The following is a 16,023-nucleotide window of genomic DNA, read 5'->3' as shown; positions in this document are numbered from 1 at the left end:
GGTCAGAACGGTATGCATCAAGTCTGTGATTATTTGGATGAAATAATTTTTTTTCTCACACAGTTTCCTGCAGCGTTGAATCAATGTTAATATAACAGGCTGCTCAGAAACATGTGACAGTTGGGAGGAGGAGATGGATCTCTGTGAATGCAAAGTCTACTCTGAAATGAGCTTCTTTCTGATCTACCCCAGCAATTAAAAACATGAAGTAAATAAGGCTAGCTAGCAAAAAAGACCCCCTTTGCTTTTTAATAATGTGTGACAAACACTTTCAGCGTAGCAGTGGCTGATTGCCTCAAGTGGAACACAAACCTGAAAGCATGATCGTTTCTTCCAAATATGAAAAGTTCACTTCATAAGCTGTAAAAATGCACCTGCATGTGTTTGTGTGTGTGTGTGTGTGTGTGTGTGTGGGTGTGTTGACATGTCATTTCAGTAGACTCAGGGGTTTTACAGCCGCAGCCTGTTCTAGCATTTATGATTGCCACTGTTAGCTTATGCTACAAAGCTTTGCATAGATACTGCTGCGTAAGGCACATTACTGAGTCACTCTGCTGACTTACTGCTCCTACTGACACGGCTTTCTACCTGTGCTCCTGTTACACTTTGCTGAAGCTTATCTTGGAATGACGAGTGTAGAGCAGAGTTACATAGATATGGTTTAAAGTTGGAAATTTTAAGGGCAAGTTCAGCCAAATAACTTATTTTTGTTATTCTTTCTATTACTTAAAACTTCAACCGTCTGAACCAAACCATACAGTTTTTTGGTTTTAAAGATGTAACATTCCATTCCATTCACATACTGTGTAAGGAATGATTGGTGGTGTTTTTGCTGGAGTTTGATTTGCAGCAGAGATAAAAACTCTTTTGATCTGTGTTTGGTTTCTGAAGTGGAGTCAGAGGTTTGGTGAAAGTGGTTTGACTTGTGAGTTTTGTGTTTACAGTTTTGAGAAAAGTAAAACGTTTTTTAGCAAAACTGTAAAAAGCTTAATGATACCACAGTGTATTATAGCCTCATTTTTTGAACATGATGCCTGTAAAAAAAATATATTAGCCTACATGTAATTAATTTACATTAATTTCCACAGTTTTAATGATTATTGTAGAGTGTGTGAATTATATGTTTCTAGTCTGCCAGTTCATTCTAATTATCTCAGTGTAACACACAGTCCAATTGCAGAGGCATGTCATGATATAATTGCAAGTTTGTATTGAAGGAAGGAGAGGGGTTATTTATACATATTACTTCTTCTAATTATGATTTACTGAAAAGCAGGGACTACACATGAAGGAGTCTTACAGGCAAGTCAGAGATAAGAGGTCCTCAACCAGCATCTCACACACTTATGAATAATAATGAATGGTAACACAAACACGCAGTCAGCATTGAAACATTACAGCTGTACCTCCACATGCTTCCAGCGAGAACCATCCAGTCTGGGAGGCAGAGCTTTCCATTAGTAACTGCTGCTGGTGTCAAAGAAAGAAAAAAAAAATGATTGAAATTGATTTTTAGGTTTTGAGTGTATTTGGAATTAATGATACAAATGTCTGGGGGAATTAAAAGCTCGTTGGATGAAGCCAAGTGTGGCCATCCATTCAGAGGAGTCAGCCAGGTGTGAGGGCTGTTAAGACGTTCACAGAGGCGTGCTGATTTTGTCAGCCAAGTCTGACGAGTCTAACACCTGCGGCTCGTGGAATATTTCTTTTCCCAAATTGCATTATCCTCTGCCAGAACAGTGTGGAGACAATGGGTGAGAGACACAGAGGTGCAGAAGACAAAGGCCGTGTAAGAGACCATGAGAACTCATGTTAATCATGCAGGCCTCCTTACAATCAAAAGCCCATACATTGATTATTATTTGCACAGACACGCACATGCTGCACACTTGAACTGGTTTACACTGCATGCATGTAAGTGCATCTGTAATGACCAGCTTATAAGCAGGTGCGTCATTAAAAATAGCTTCTTAGCACTGTTTAATCCTGAGCTTCGTTCAGACAATGCTCATGTGATTTCTCACCTGTACTTTGCATTGCAGAAGAAGTGCATAATGAATATTATAATAGGGAATATTAATGTGGAAAAATCCTCCTGGATATGATAATCAGACCACCTACATGGTTTAACCGCAGTGGGGTTTTATCTGACCTCTGTTAATGGGAGCTTCCAGGTGGAGAAGTAAGAGGAATTTTCTCAGAATGCAAGGATCATTTTTATTTTAATATGAAACTGGACGGAACCACTGGATTGGAAATCATCATGCAGCTGTAAATGTGGAAAGTGCTAAAAGCTTAAATAATAATATGACATTTTAAACTGGTTATTTGTTTCTTTTTGTTTTACAGGTCCCCATTCTGTGAACTAACATGGACAAAGTGGTCATCAGTCTCCTGCTGCTGGGAACCACAGTTACCATGGTCCATGCATGTCCAAAATACTGTGTCTGCCAGAACCTCTCAGAGTCTCTGGGGACTCTGTGCCCCTCCAAAGGCCTGCTCTTTGTCCCGCCGGACATCGACCGGAGAACTGTGGAGCTCCGGCTGGGAGGCAACTTCATCCTCAAGATCAGCACTCAGGACTTTGCCAACATGTCTGGCCTGGTGGATCTAACCTTGTCCCGTAACACCATCAGCACCATCCAGCCTTTCTCTTTCATTGACCTGGAAACCCTGAGATCCCTGCACCTGGACAGCAACCGGCTGACGGAGCTGGGGCCGGACGACCTCCGAGGGCTGATGAACCTGCAGCATCTGATCCTCAACAACAATCAGCTGAACCGGATCTCCAATTCAGCCTTTGATGACTTGTTACTGACACTGGAGGATCTGGATTTATCCTACAATAACTTGCGCAGCGTGCCTTGGGAGGCCATCCGTAAGATGGTCAACCTCCATCAGATGAGTTTGGACCATAATCTCATCGCCTTCATATCTGAAGGGACTTTTACAGATCTGGATAAACTGGCCCGTCTGGACCTCACCTCCAACCGCCTGCAGAAGCTCCCTCCGGACCCCATCTTTGCGCGCTCCCAGAGCAACGTCGTGATGAGCACTCCTTACGCGCCTCCGCTTTCTCTGAGCTTTGGTGGGAACCCACTGCACTGCAACTGTGAGGTGCTCTGGCTCCGGAGGCTGGAGCGAGAGGACGACATGGAAACCTGCGCCTCTCCGACCAGCCTGAAGGGGCGCTACTTTTGGTCCGTTCGTGAGGAGGAGTTTGTTTGCGAGCCCCCTCTGATCACGCAACATACGCACAAATTACTCGTTCTGGAAGGACAGACGGCCAGCTTGCGTTGCAAAGCCGTCGGCGACCCGATGCCGACCGTCCATTGGGTCGCTCCTGACGACCGTTTGATCAGCAACTCCTCCCGAGCGACGGTATATGAAAACGGCACCCTGGACATCACTATCACCACAGCCAAGGATTATGGTACCTTTACCTGCATCGCTGCTAATGCTGCTGGGGAATCCACAGCCTCCATCGAGCTATCAATTATTCAACTCCCCCATTTGAGTAACGGTACAAACCGTACCACGCAGTCCAAGTCTGGGCTTTCTGACATAACTAGTTCTACCAAGATCAGTAAAGGGGAGCCTAAACCTCTGCCAGAGAAGATAGTGTCAGTGTCAGAAGTGACTGCAGTCTCTGCCCTGATCAAGTGGACCGTTAGCAAGTCAACTCCAAAAGTCAAAATGTTTCAGCTTCAATACAATTGTTCGGAGGATGAAGTTCTCATTTACAGGTAAGAATGAGTAATAAAATTCAATCACATGCAAGAAAGAGCTGAGACCTTTCTGGTCAAAGTGGTAAATTAAGCCTTAGGTCGTTTTTATTTTTACTTAAGAACATTCACTACTTAGCTTCTTGAGTCGATTGCTAATTGTTTGCTGAGTGAGTACTTGAGACAGTCATTTTCTTTGAAGTGTTACTTGGAGATCAACATTCACTTTTTATTCTAATCCTCAGTTTTTTTTTTTTTCCTTTTTTCCTTAAATTGACAATTGGTCGGCATGCAGCTTTCACATTTTTTAAAGAAATCCAAAGTGAAATCCTCACCCTCAACCATTAATTAGAAATCCAAGAAGAGAAAGGATTATAGACCCTCGTTTTAATGCATCCCTCCTAAGCTGCTCAAGTCCATGAGGTGTAAGCTTGAAGACTGCAGCTGAAGATCTCGAGGCTCAGTGTAATCAATTTCCTATGTCAAACGAGACAGTAAGTTTGGAGTTAAAAAAAGGGCCAGATTTGCCAGGCTTGTGGTGTAAGAACAAACAAATAGGCCTAAGCTTACCTTTTATAAATCACATCTCATCTGACAGCTCTTGAAATTATTATTGGTATTTCCTAGATATATAGCCTAACACCCTTTTAAATTCAGTATCCTCTTTGGTTCCAGTAGCTAAATGTATCTAAGAAACATTGATTAATACCTTATTATGCTAAAGGTACATTGGAATAGTTGTGAATAGGAGTTACAGTAGCATTTGTGTTTTTGCAGCACTTTATTATCAATTAATTGAAACCCATCCAGTAATGTATTCTAGGGCCCTGCACAGTGTACCTGTATGTTCCATTTCCAGCAGGAGCCATTTAATGAAAAATAACTGACAGAATACGGGCAAAATTGCTGGTTATTAGCTGTGAATAGGAGATTAGAACTGTACACAGCAATGACCAAAATAATATTACTTTGTTCAAACTCTGTGGATCCGACTCACCATCTCTGCGAATTCAATAACAAGTTGTTTATCTGATTTCCCTGCTCGCACAGTGTGTCAGTTTGTCATGACAGAGAAAAGACGACAAGAGGAAATTTTAATACCCCTTTTTTTTTCTTCTGGGTGACAGAAACATTGGATGACTCATCCATGTTTTTTAGTAAATGCTTCATGAATTTGCTCTATTATATCCAAAAATTGCAGACGTAACACTGATGTGTACTTTGTAAACGTCAGGTTTTTTTTCCACATTCATCAATTTCCAGGATGGGTAATTTCCAGGAAAAGTGATTATTGTTATTTCTCCTAACATCAGTCATAGCTGGAAGGCTTTGAGACATTCAATCGATACCCCCTTTTATTTTGTTATTTTCTTCTTTATTTGGTTAACAGCATTTTCATCCACAATGGTGATTAAAGAGCCTGCACTACTGGTAGCTAATTATGTTTTTTTTTTTTTAAGAGTGTTAATGCTTAAGTTATTATTGTCGTGCAATTTATTTCATACTTTAAAAAGTGTTTCTACCTCGTACCCAGGCAACATGGAGCGTAATGCATCAACCACAGGAAAAAGAGCTATTTATGCTCACTTATAGAATAAAGCCTGTGAAGGCCCATTCCGTGTCAGAAGACAAATTAGGAGCTGGGAGGAAAAGATAATGTGCATAGGGAGGCTGACTACTGGTTTTGAATTAATATTGATATGACTTCATTGCCTGCACATGCACACCTACTGTGCTCTAGTTGGCTGACACAGTTTCCCAGGGCTCTGACTGCACTCAAGCAGTAGCATGATTAAAAATCAATCAGAGCCTTGTGGGGGAGGAGAGAGAGAATGCATAGTTCTCTCTAACACGTGAGGCAACGCAGCCTCTTCCTGGTCATGGAAAAAAGGCAATTAAGGATGAATAATGGACTGCAGCCATGCTAGTGTCTGGACTCTGTGGTGGTGGAGGCGCTTCAGATGGATCAAAGCTTTGGATGCTCATACTGTCAGAGAACATGGAGCCAACAATGGGAGGATGACTGAGGAGTCTATTTATAGATAAGACCAATATGGTTATGGTTGTGATTCTTCAAGGGCCATTGTGTACTCATATTGTGTACATGGATTGTATTTCTTCATTGAACACTATTGATAACACACAAGAGGACAATGTTACGATTACATTTGATTCAAGGCATAGTATTACTAGAAGCGTTGAGGGTTAGGCTCAGTCTGTTTTGTATAGTAGCTGAACATTTCAACCATTTATGACATGACTTGGTATTGATTTTCTATGTTCACCTCCTGCTTCCCTACACTACAACTACAGAAGTGCAGATACCACAGGCTGAAAAGTAATGAGACATAGCATTTAGTGGATTCATATATTATTATTATTATTATTATTAGAAGTAGTAGTAGTAGTAGTAGTAGTAGTAGTATTAGTATTAGTATTATTATTATTTAATAGGGATAGCATATGCATCTCTAACATAAGACAAAAGTGAACATTGAAATAAACTTGCAGCAATGTCTTCTCATAGGAACAACAGTATGATTACGTAAGTTTAGAGAAAGTTTATGGTTATGGAAAATTAACTACTGTTAATAATAATAATAATAATAATAATAATAATAATAATAATAATAATAATAATAATAATAAACACAATAATAACCTTTGTTTATAAAGCGTGAAGTGCTTTACAAGCTGATACAAAGACAAAAGACAAAAACTGCAAGCAGTTCATCAGCAGAAACATGCACCATACCAAAAACACAGTGCTCGCTTGAAATAGGACATAACTGATGAAAAAGTGAGCAAACTAAATAAATGAGTCTTAAGTTTTGATTTAAAAAAAAAAAACCTCAATGGAACAGGCCTGCCTGTTGTCAAGCGGAAGGTTGTTCCACAGTAGGACAAGGCCCGCACCAACCGTCTTCTTTTTGACCTTCGGGACACACAGACAACCACTCCCCTGGGAGCGTAGAGACCATGTGGGCACACACACATTAACAAAGTCATTCAGGTATAAAGGTGCTAAGCCATTTAAGATTTTAAAGGTCAGTATAGGAGCACCTTAAAATCTGCTCTACCCTGAACAGGGAGCCAATGAAGAGAGGCCAGCACTGATGCTGGCCTCTCTTCATTGGCTCCCTGTAATGTGCTCATATCTAGATGATCCAGCCAGAATACGAGCAGCCATGTTCTGAACCCTCTGTAGTCCATGAAAGCTCTTCTTGGGCAACCCTGATAAAAGGACGTTACAGTAGTTGAGCCTGGATAGAACAAAGGTGTAAACAAGGATCTCAGCATATTTCATTAACAGAATTGGTCTTATTATTGTGATTTTCACCTCTCTAACATGCAAATCAAATGAAAGGGTCCGACCCAAGACAACACTGAGGTTCTTTAGACAGAGTAACTGTCAAACTGTTGTTTAGATATTGAGGGTCCAATAGCTATCATCTTAGTTCTAGCTGAGTTTAGTAACAGAAAGTTGGTCGATAACCAGATCCTGACTGTAGTCAGACAAACTGTAAGTTCATCAGAGTCTCACCTTCCTCCTGCTACGACTGGTATTATATATTTGCATCCCATTAGCATACCAATGAAAGGCTAATATTGGCTAATGTGTGTCTTGGGTCGGACAATGGAGTAACGTGACAGGACCACTGATATGCATGGGTATAAATTTCTCTTTTTGAGCGCTAGAATTCCACATACTGAAATGCAAGACGCCTTATCATACATAACTAGATATTAGTCTTTATAATTAGATTTAAAAAAAAAAAGTAGACAGTTAAATCCGCAAAAACACCCAGGAGATAACTCAGTCTGTGCTGACTAGTAGCTAGTCTCCACATGGTACTGTACCCACACACATGAAGTGCACACACCTCAATTTATCCACTAGTGGTGTTATCCCCAGAGATATCGAGCGTCTGCCATTGGCCCACTTCAGTCTGACATCTCAGTGATGCTCTATTGTGTTGTGAAATGGTCCAATATAGTTAATTATGATTAATAGAGAGTTAACAGTACCTGTCAACAGGACCAACAGTGTTAGCATTGATCTCATATCTAAATCAGCTTGTGTAAATTATGTTTAGAGTGTAATTGCAGAATGTTGACGAGCCGCTGTCGCAAGGGAATGCACGTCAAGACAAACTGTGTCAATTGAACAGCCTGCAGGTTTTGAATGGCATAAAGCTAATGCTTGAGATGGTAATGACATATAAACAACATGACAGGAAAAAAACAATGTCATGTTGTTTCCATATAGCTTTTTATAGAACGGCTTTCCATGCAACCAAAGGTTTAAATGCTACTCCAGTCCTTTAATTATAGACGTTTCTGTGAGATTTACACTCCAGACAGATGTTTTCAATGGATAAAAGCTTCCATCAGTTGACACAAAGAAAACAGAGGTTCTCACGGCATTCCATTGATTGCCAATACATCTCGATAACTACCATAATGCCGCACTGACTTTCAGTTTCAGTCAAAAGAAGCGAGGCGTATTGTAATGACAGAGTTGAAACAACTTAATGAGAGTTAAATGGAATCTACAAGAAATTACAAAGACAAAACAATACACAAATGTGGCCATTCAGTTCTTATCTCATTCCTCTTGCTTCATGCATATCAAATGGAATAGCACTGGGACCAATGAAGTCATCTCTGTGAATTACTCTGTGCATATAAATAGCTACTTGGCATGCTTCATTTTGGCTATTTCTTTGATCTGCCCCGGCATAACAAATGAAGCCAGTGTTGCTTTTAACATCACAGCTCTCCAGTCTTGTCTTCAACTCCCTTAATAAGAAGTCTACATTGTTGATGCTGTTTCTTTCTGTCTCCTTTTGTCTCCTTGTAGGATGATTCCCATGACGAACAGAGCCTTTGTAGTCACGAATCTTGTCCCGGGGATGCAGTACGACTTGTGCGTCTTGGCGATCTGGGACGACACCGCCACCACCCTCACCGCCACCAACGTGGTCGGCTGCGTCCAGTTCGCCACCGGCGAGGACTACCCGCAGTGCCAGTCCCTTCACAGTGGATTCCTGGGGGGGACCATGATCCTGGTCATCGGCGGCATCATCGTGGCCACGCTGCTGGTGTTCATCATCATCCTCATGGTGCGCTACAAGGTGACCAGCGGCATCCAGACCAACAAGTTACCCATGGTGAGCAACACGTACTCGCAGACCAACGGGGGGTTGAACAGGTTCAACGGCGCCCCGCCGCAGGTCAAGTCCACGGTGGTGGTCATGCGCGAGGAGATGGTGGAGTTCAAGTGCGGCTCCCTCCAGAGCAGCCTCTCCTCATCCTCATCCTCGTCCAACTCCTTAGACAGCCAAACCGGAAGAGGGGCCGGCGAACGCTACAGCATGCAGGGCAGCGAATGCAGCACGCTCCCCAGCAGTAAATTCAGAAGGCACGGGCACGGCGCCAAAGCACGGCCGAACCTGGACCACCTTTTAGGGGCCTTCACCTCGCTGGAGCTGCGCGGGGTATCGAGGGACCACCAAGGGACCGCCGGCCCCTCTACCACGTCCAACGCGATGATGGCGGTCGCCACGGTTCCCCCTTCCGACAAAGAGCCCCTGCTAGGAAGGGCCGAGTCCACCACCATGCTGGGACGCCTCCTAGGGTTTCCCCAGGAGGGTAAGCCCAAGAGGAGCCACTCGTTCGACATGGGCCACGTGGGAGCCGCACAGTGCCGTAGCAACCACCCTCGCAGGATCAGCAACATCTGGACTAAACGCAGCCTGTCTGTGAACGGCATGTTGCTGCAGTACGACGACAGCGAGGACGAGAAGCCCACTTTCGAGAGCTCCGAGTGGGTGATGGAGAGCACAGTTTGAGCGCAAGCGGACAAAATTGCGAGGTTCATGGCCGAACTATGAAATCTATACCAAGGAACTGCAGGAAGATGAGTGCAAGGGGACGGGTGCCCCGGTGGGAATCCACCTTTGGGTATTGCATGAAGTTCATCCATGTGAATACTGTCCAAGTAATTAGACAAAAAAGACACTCAGATCAATAGATTCCTGGCCATGACATCAACTCTCTGACAGTCTCTAACTGTATTTGAAAAAAACAAAAGAACAACAACTACAAAAAAAAACTGTTCTCCTTTGAAACAGTGCAGAGTCTCGGATTGTGCAGATATATATGTGGCCCATATGGAATTATTCCCAATCCACAGGGTTTGTGAGAGTATCTCCGACAAAAAGGAGGAGAGAAGCAAGATGAGAAATTCAAAGTGGATTTGCTACGTCTGTATCAAAAGAACACCAAGAGGATTTGCCTCGACTGTGGTGAACTGAATGTGCATCACAGTGTCGTGGATCCTCAGCATGAAATGGGACTACTGCAACAGTAGGACCAGAGGAGCAAATAGAAAAAAGAATTAAAAACAAAGTCATTTTTATTTTCATCTGGGTTTTTTCTATCATTTTTACTATTTATTATTATTTGAGGTGATTCATCAGCAGGCAGAGCTTTGTAATGAGGTTGTAGTTGTCAGTGATTGAAAACGTACGCACACTGAGGCTGCAGACACACATTTGCACCATTTAACAACACATTCAGTCACATGTGGACAACATGACAGATTTCCAAGTAGTAAATCCTGCCCTCTAGATATCAACGACACCGAACCACAACAAGCCAGTCTTGAATTTCTACCTCAGGTAATGTATCATATGAGGTTATTATTCTATGAAAGTGAATGGAAATACAACAAAATCCAAATGCACAAGATGAATCACAAACACTCAAAGTTCCTTGCTTCTCAGTAGAAACTTTGAATAATTAGCCTATTTGGTCTCCAGCTGAACAAAAGTCAGTATGTTTCCAGCTCAGGTTGAAATACTGTCTTTGTGAAAGCTTTGATACTCTCCCCACTGGTTAAGAGCTGGCAACATGTGGTCCCTGTAGGCGAAACAGGCCATTGATGTAAACAGAGTGTTCTCTCAGGGTATGGTTTCAGATGCTATCAGCACATATTACAACAGCCAGACGTGAACGGTCTTTGAAATCCATCAGGCGCCCCTCGATCGCTCCTTTAAGCGCGCAGTGGGACGTATTATTCGGCTAAATCTCCTATGGCAACGCAAACAAAGAGGGTAAGACGATTACTCAATTTAGCCGGGTTAAGTAGCAGAGAGCAAATTGATGTTTATTAGCCTGATAAAGGTCATTATGCTGCTTAAAGGAGGACAGCGAGTGGAGAAGAAAAAAAAAAGAAACAGTGTGTGGGGTGGGAGGGATGACTTATCAAGGGCCAAACAGCTGTAAAGACAATTGGTAATAATACATAAATAAACCAACCATGGTTATGTATGATTTGAAATGATTCACCAGATCGATCATGCTTCATCCTCTGTCATACTGGGCTGTACATTGCAGTGAAATACTTTGAATTAGTGGCTGTTCAGACTAGTGATCGACATAGACATCCACACACATTTTGATGCCTTTCTCAATAAACCCTGTTGGTCTCTGCTGCATTTCCAGATGTGGGGTGGTCACCATATTTTATTTTATTTTATTTTTTTAATTGATATTATTGTTTCCTTCCCTAGGTGTACTGTTCTGTATATTGGCATTTCTTTTTTTGTACAAATAACTGGGTGAGAATGTAAAAGCGGGAAAAATCGTACAGTAGTACTTTTATTTTCATGTGAAGCAAACAGTGAGAAGGTGCTTTTCTGTGGTGTACCAACTTGGTCTTTGTTAGTTGGCTCACTGGAGAGGGATTTTTTACATGTTACAGCAAACACAACAAACAGGACCACTGGGTAATTCTCTCCAATTACAACCTCTCGTTTCACTCACCATGTTCACAATCCTGGTTTTTTTAGCTCGGGTTTTGAGATGTGTTTCAGTGGGTTTCAAGAGTCCAGCTTGACTGAGACCAAGACTGAGTAAAAATGCAGTCGATTATGAGACCAGTTTTGAGACCAAGACCAGTTGCAAGACCAAGACTGGCCCCATAACCTTAGTGAGGACAAGCGAAACAGAAGATGAATAATTGAATATACAGTATTGCCAAAATAAATGTGAGGTATTATTTTACCATAGTGGTTGTCCCTTTAATATCTCATAAAGGCAATATTGGATATTTATATGGTTTTTGCAGAAATGCATTGAAATGAATTAAAGGATAAGCATGGCAATATTACAGATTTATTATTGTCAACAAGACCACTGATTCGATCCTAGGACCAAATACTGTTCATGTGCCTATTATATCCTGACAAACATACGAGTGAGGATTTTATTCATAATGGCTGTTGACAGAGGATAAAGGGAGTGAAGGTATCCACAAAATCCATTGGGGATTTGGGTGTGATAAAGGAGGAAAGCAAAATCAAATGGAACAACAAACTTCGGTTAAACCCAGCAGGACTTAGAATATATTATAGAATAAACAACCTCATTGTACAGTAACACAATAATTCTTCTCAAACCCTCCACCCTTTGGCTGATGTGATACATCCACCAATCCACCTCCAATATGAAAACCCACATCTCAAAACCTGAACAAATGAAACCAAGTCTGTCTAGATGGTACTGTAGATTCTACCACAGGTAAATGAAGTGATCTGTAATATGTTTTGTAACTTCAGAGAATGAACCCTTTATCCTGCTGTCTCTGCTTGTGGGAATCATGTAAAAATCCCTTCTACTCTGCTAACTGAGAACGCCATTTAAGTGTGACTCGACATAGTCATGATTCTCACCTGAGGTTCTAGGACAAAAAAATAATAATAAAAAAAAACTGTTTCTGTGTGAAAAGATTTTGCTACAAAAGAATATAAAATATTGATTAATTCCTATGAACCAAACTGGCTCCTCTGTGTTTTGTCTTCTTGCATCCCAGGCGCCTTGGATCACTTTAATTATTACATAATTACAGCTTTCTCAGCTGAAACCGCCTTACAGTGTCCTTCTTCCTCTTGCTGTCTTTGTTTACCGGGGATGAGCCAAGGGTTTTCCACCTGAGGTCCAGCTGCTGTAATCAGGCCAGTTGCTGCTGACTCACCTCAGCGCTGCCCTTGTTACAAATCACCTGTACATGCAGCTCCTGGCCAGGAGCCCATAATAAGGTCTTAATTCATATAATCTGTTAGGCAAGGTGCTTACGGCAGCACGGAGTAAATATAATCTGTGCTATAGGGCCAAGCGTTACATGATAAGACGCGATATGCACCTGCTGACGGCTCAGGAGGAACGTGACAGCTGGATGTAAGGAGGGCTGTTATTACCGGCCTCTGTGCAACTTGCGCATTCAAGTTGTTGAAAAGACAAAGTGAAGGTGTGTGTACTGAGGAGGGATCTGACAGCAACACCAAAAGAAACTTTGACAGCGGCGGCTGAGTCATCCAGGAAAAGATACCGCTTTGAACAAAGACTCTATTTACTATACCGGTCTGCAATTACCACCGAGGTCGCTGAATTTAGTTTCAATTTAGCATGTTACTCACCACTAGAGATTAACATGAGCCCAGCTGCAGGTTGTCTGAGTAAAGTGCTGCTTAATAAGACCTGACGCCGGGCTTTTGCACGTCTTTAGTGCACTAAATGAAAGGTGTTTCCGCCGCCGAACCCCGAGCCTTGACTGAAGAGGAAATGTTGGATAAAGAGTCTGATGTTGTAAGCTTGACAAAAAAAAAAAAAAAAAGATCAGTGGATTAATGAGTCATGAAAAAAAGGAAAAAGAAAATATCGCTTGTGGAAATTTATGTTAAACCTTTTGAAACTCTTCTGGTTTCCTCGGTGTTATTGAAACAAAGAAGGTAAAGTGGCGCTGAGTGGAGAGGGAGCCGCGGTAAAGCAGCCTCATTTTGTGAGACATCTTTCTAATTTCTCTCTCTCCCTCTCATTCATCAACTTCACCCGAATTTAGCTTCCCTCTGCATTTGTGGTTGATAAAACAGTGCAGCAGATTTTACACCTGCTATTCTCTGACGTTACATTTCAGACCCAGGCCTGGAACACAAATACGATATATTCCTAAACACACATTTTTCTGTCCAATCGGGCCTCTCAACCACATGAACACGGCGATTTCACCCATATAAACGGATATATATATATATATATATATATATATATTTTTTTTTTTTTAATTTTAAGTATAAGTATATAAGTATATTTTGGGGGGCTTTTTCGCCTTTAATGTACAGGAGAGTCGAGAGAGAGACGGGAAATGGGAGGCAGAAAGGGGGGAATGACATGCAAGATAAGGCAGTGCCTCTGCTTTTGACCATTTTGCCACCATGACCCCCTTGCTCCTTGCACTTTGTTTTAACTTCTATTGTACTGTGGCCCTACTTATTGTACTGTATTCGTATTCTATGGATGTTTGTTGACGACGTGTGCTGCTGCCTTCTTGGCCAGGTTGCCCTTGAAAATGAGATCTCGATCTCAATTGGTCTTTTTACCTGGTTAAATAAATAAAAAGGCAGCTTGGAACGGGATTCGAACCGGGGTCGCCTGCAGCAAGGACTACAGCCTCAACACACGGGGTGGGTGCTCCACCAACCGAGCTAAACACTGCCCCAAACTGAGATATTTTTAAACGGATAAAAAAGTGGAGAAATAAAAAAAATATCCGATTGAGTGTATCCGTGTAGCGATGTTAAAGGAATAGTTCACCCAAAATTGAAATTTCACTCATTATCTACTCACCCTCATGTGGACTAAGGGCTGGGAGAAGTTTCAGAGTCCTCCGTGGCTTCTCTGAGTTACAGGGGGTCTCGGCGTAGCAGTGCATGTCCATATAACGGTTGTAAATGGATACCAACTGTCTTCGTAACAAAAAGACACACCAAAAAACATCCAAATACCTCCATGCTGCTCGTATATAATGTCCGTCTTGTATTGAAGCCCCGAAATGTGAAATTGTCCCGAAAAATTTTTAATAAGTCTATATTTCAAGCTTGTTTGTAGCGGAAGCTCCTCTTCCCGGTTTGTCCAATTCTAACGAGCCGGGAAGAGGACAGACCCTCGTTCGTCCAAATTGGACGAACCGGGAAGAGGACATATGCAACCGTTATATGGACATGCACTGCTACGCCGAGACCCCCTGTAACTCAGAGAAGCCACGGAGGACTCTGAAACTTCTCCCAGCCCTTAGTCGACATGAGGGTGAGTAGATAATGAGTGAAATTTCAATTTTGGGTGAACTATCCCTTTAAATGGAGCTGGTGTTGACGCAATGACGTAAAGCGCCTAGCGACATGCGCATTGAAGCAAAACGGTTGTCAACAACAATGGCCGACGTGTACCGGGCTATCTATGTGTGCTTTGCACTTTTAGGTTTCATCAGAGCGACTGATTTAACAATATCAATATATCAATCGCTCTGGGTCTCATCTCAGCTCTACACATGAACGTAACGTTATTGCATCAACTGCACTCCACCGGTACACAAAGGCATTTGCTGCGCCCGTTATTACTGGATAGCCCCAAGCGTCCACGGTTTAAAATCCACCAGAAACGCCGGTTTTGGGTCAGACCGGGTCGGACCAGCAAATGGTGGGACAATTTCATGGCAGGGGATGAAACTTTTGCATGTCCAGGCCATCACTCGTCTTCTGGACCGTTTGACCGCATGCTCATAACGTTCTCCTTCTGTGGTGTTTTACATTTTGTTGTTTTTTCTTTGTTTTTTCTATTTTACATTTTGCTAATCGCCACCTATCGGCCGGGCATGGCATTGTAGGCCTGGGTGAGGGATCCCTCTGTTGCTCACCCTGAGGTTTCTCCAATTTTTCCCTGTTAAAAGGGTTTTCTATGGAGTTTTTCCTCAGTCGATGTGAGGGTCTAAGGGCAGAGGATGTTGTTATGATGCTATGTAAAGCCCTTTGAGACAAACTGTTTGTTAAAACGGGCTATACAAATAAAATTGAAGCCTGCAAGGCCAAGACAAGGCAAGGCAGAGGCGATTGTTTTCAGTTTTGCCTCTTCGTGTAGACAGAGATACTGTATTTCTGTGGTGTGGACAGATTTTTTTAAAAATGAGGACGAAAATATACGCTTAAAAAAATATCCATATATGTGTAGTCCAGGCCCCAGATTCCTCCGGAGCGGTCAGTCTTATGATAAATTGTGTGCAGCTGTAGCAGCAGCAGTTTTTTGTATATTTTCCCATTTCCTCTGCTGAGACTCTGGCCCTCTGAACAGGAGCCTCTTTAAATACACAAGACTAAACATACAGTAAAATCCATTTTACCAACACAAACCTCTGTGCTGTCCTTTAATAAACAAGAACAAGATCAATTTAGCTGTTTTG

The 16,023-nt window shown here is 42.2% G+C and overlaps 1 protein-coding gene across 1 annotated transcript; it reads left to right on the top strand.

Moving 5' to 3' along the window:
- Nucleotides 1–2,370: 2,370 nt before the first annotated feature.
- LOC311005337 (leucine-rich repeat and fibronectin type-III domain-containing protein 2) lies at nucleotides 2,371–9,580 on the top strand (the record flags this gene model as incomplete). The annotated part of the gene is made up of 2 exons (XM_083997720.1): nucleotides 2,371–3,746; nucleotides 8,590–9,580. The coding sequence occupies 2 exons, from the start codon at nucleotides 2,371–2,373 to the stop codon at nucleotides 9,578–9,580; spliced, it is 2,367 nt and encodes a 788-aa protein (XP_083853846.1).
- Nucleotides 9,581–16,023: the final 6,443 nt, after the last annotated feature.

This window comes from Trachurus trachurus, assembly GCF_905171665.1.
Source record: "Trachurus trachurus genome assembly, chromosome: 22".
In the NCBI taxonomy this organism is placed as follows: Eukaryota; Metazoa; Chordata; class Actinopteri; order Carangiformes; family Carangidae; genus Trachurus; species Trachurus trachurus.
Note: the sequence above shows the minus strand (reverse complement) of the source record. Positions and strands in the feature narration are given on the sequence as shown.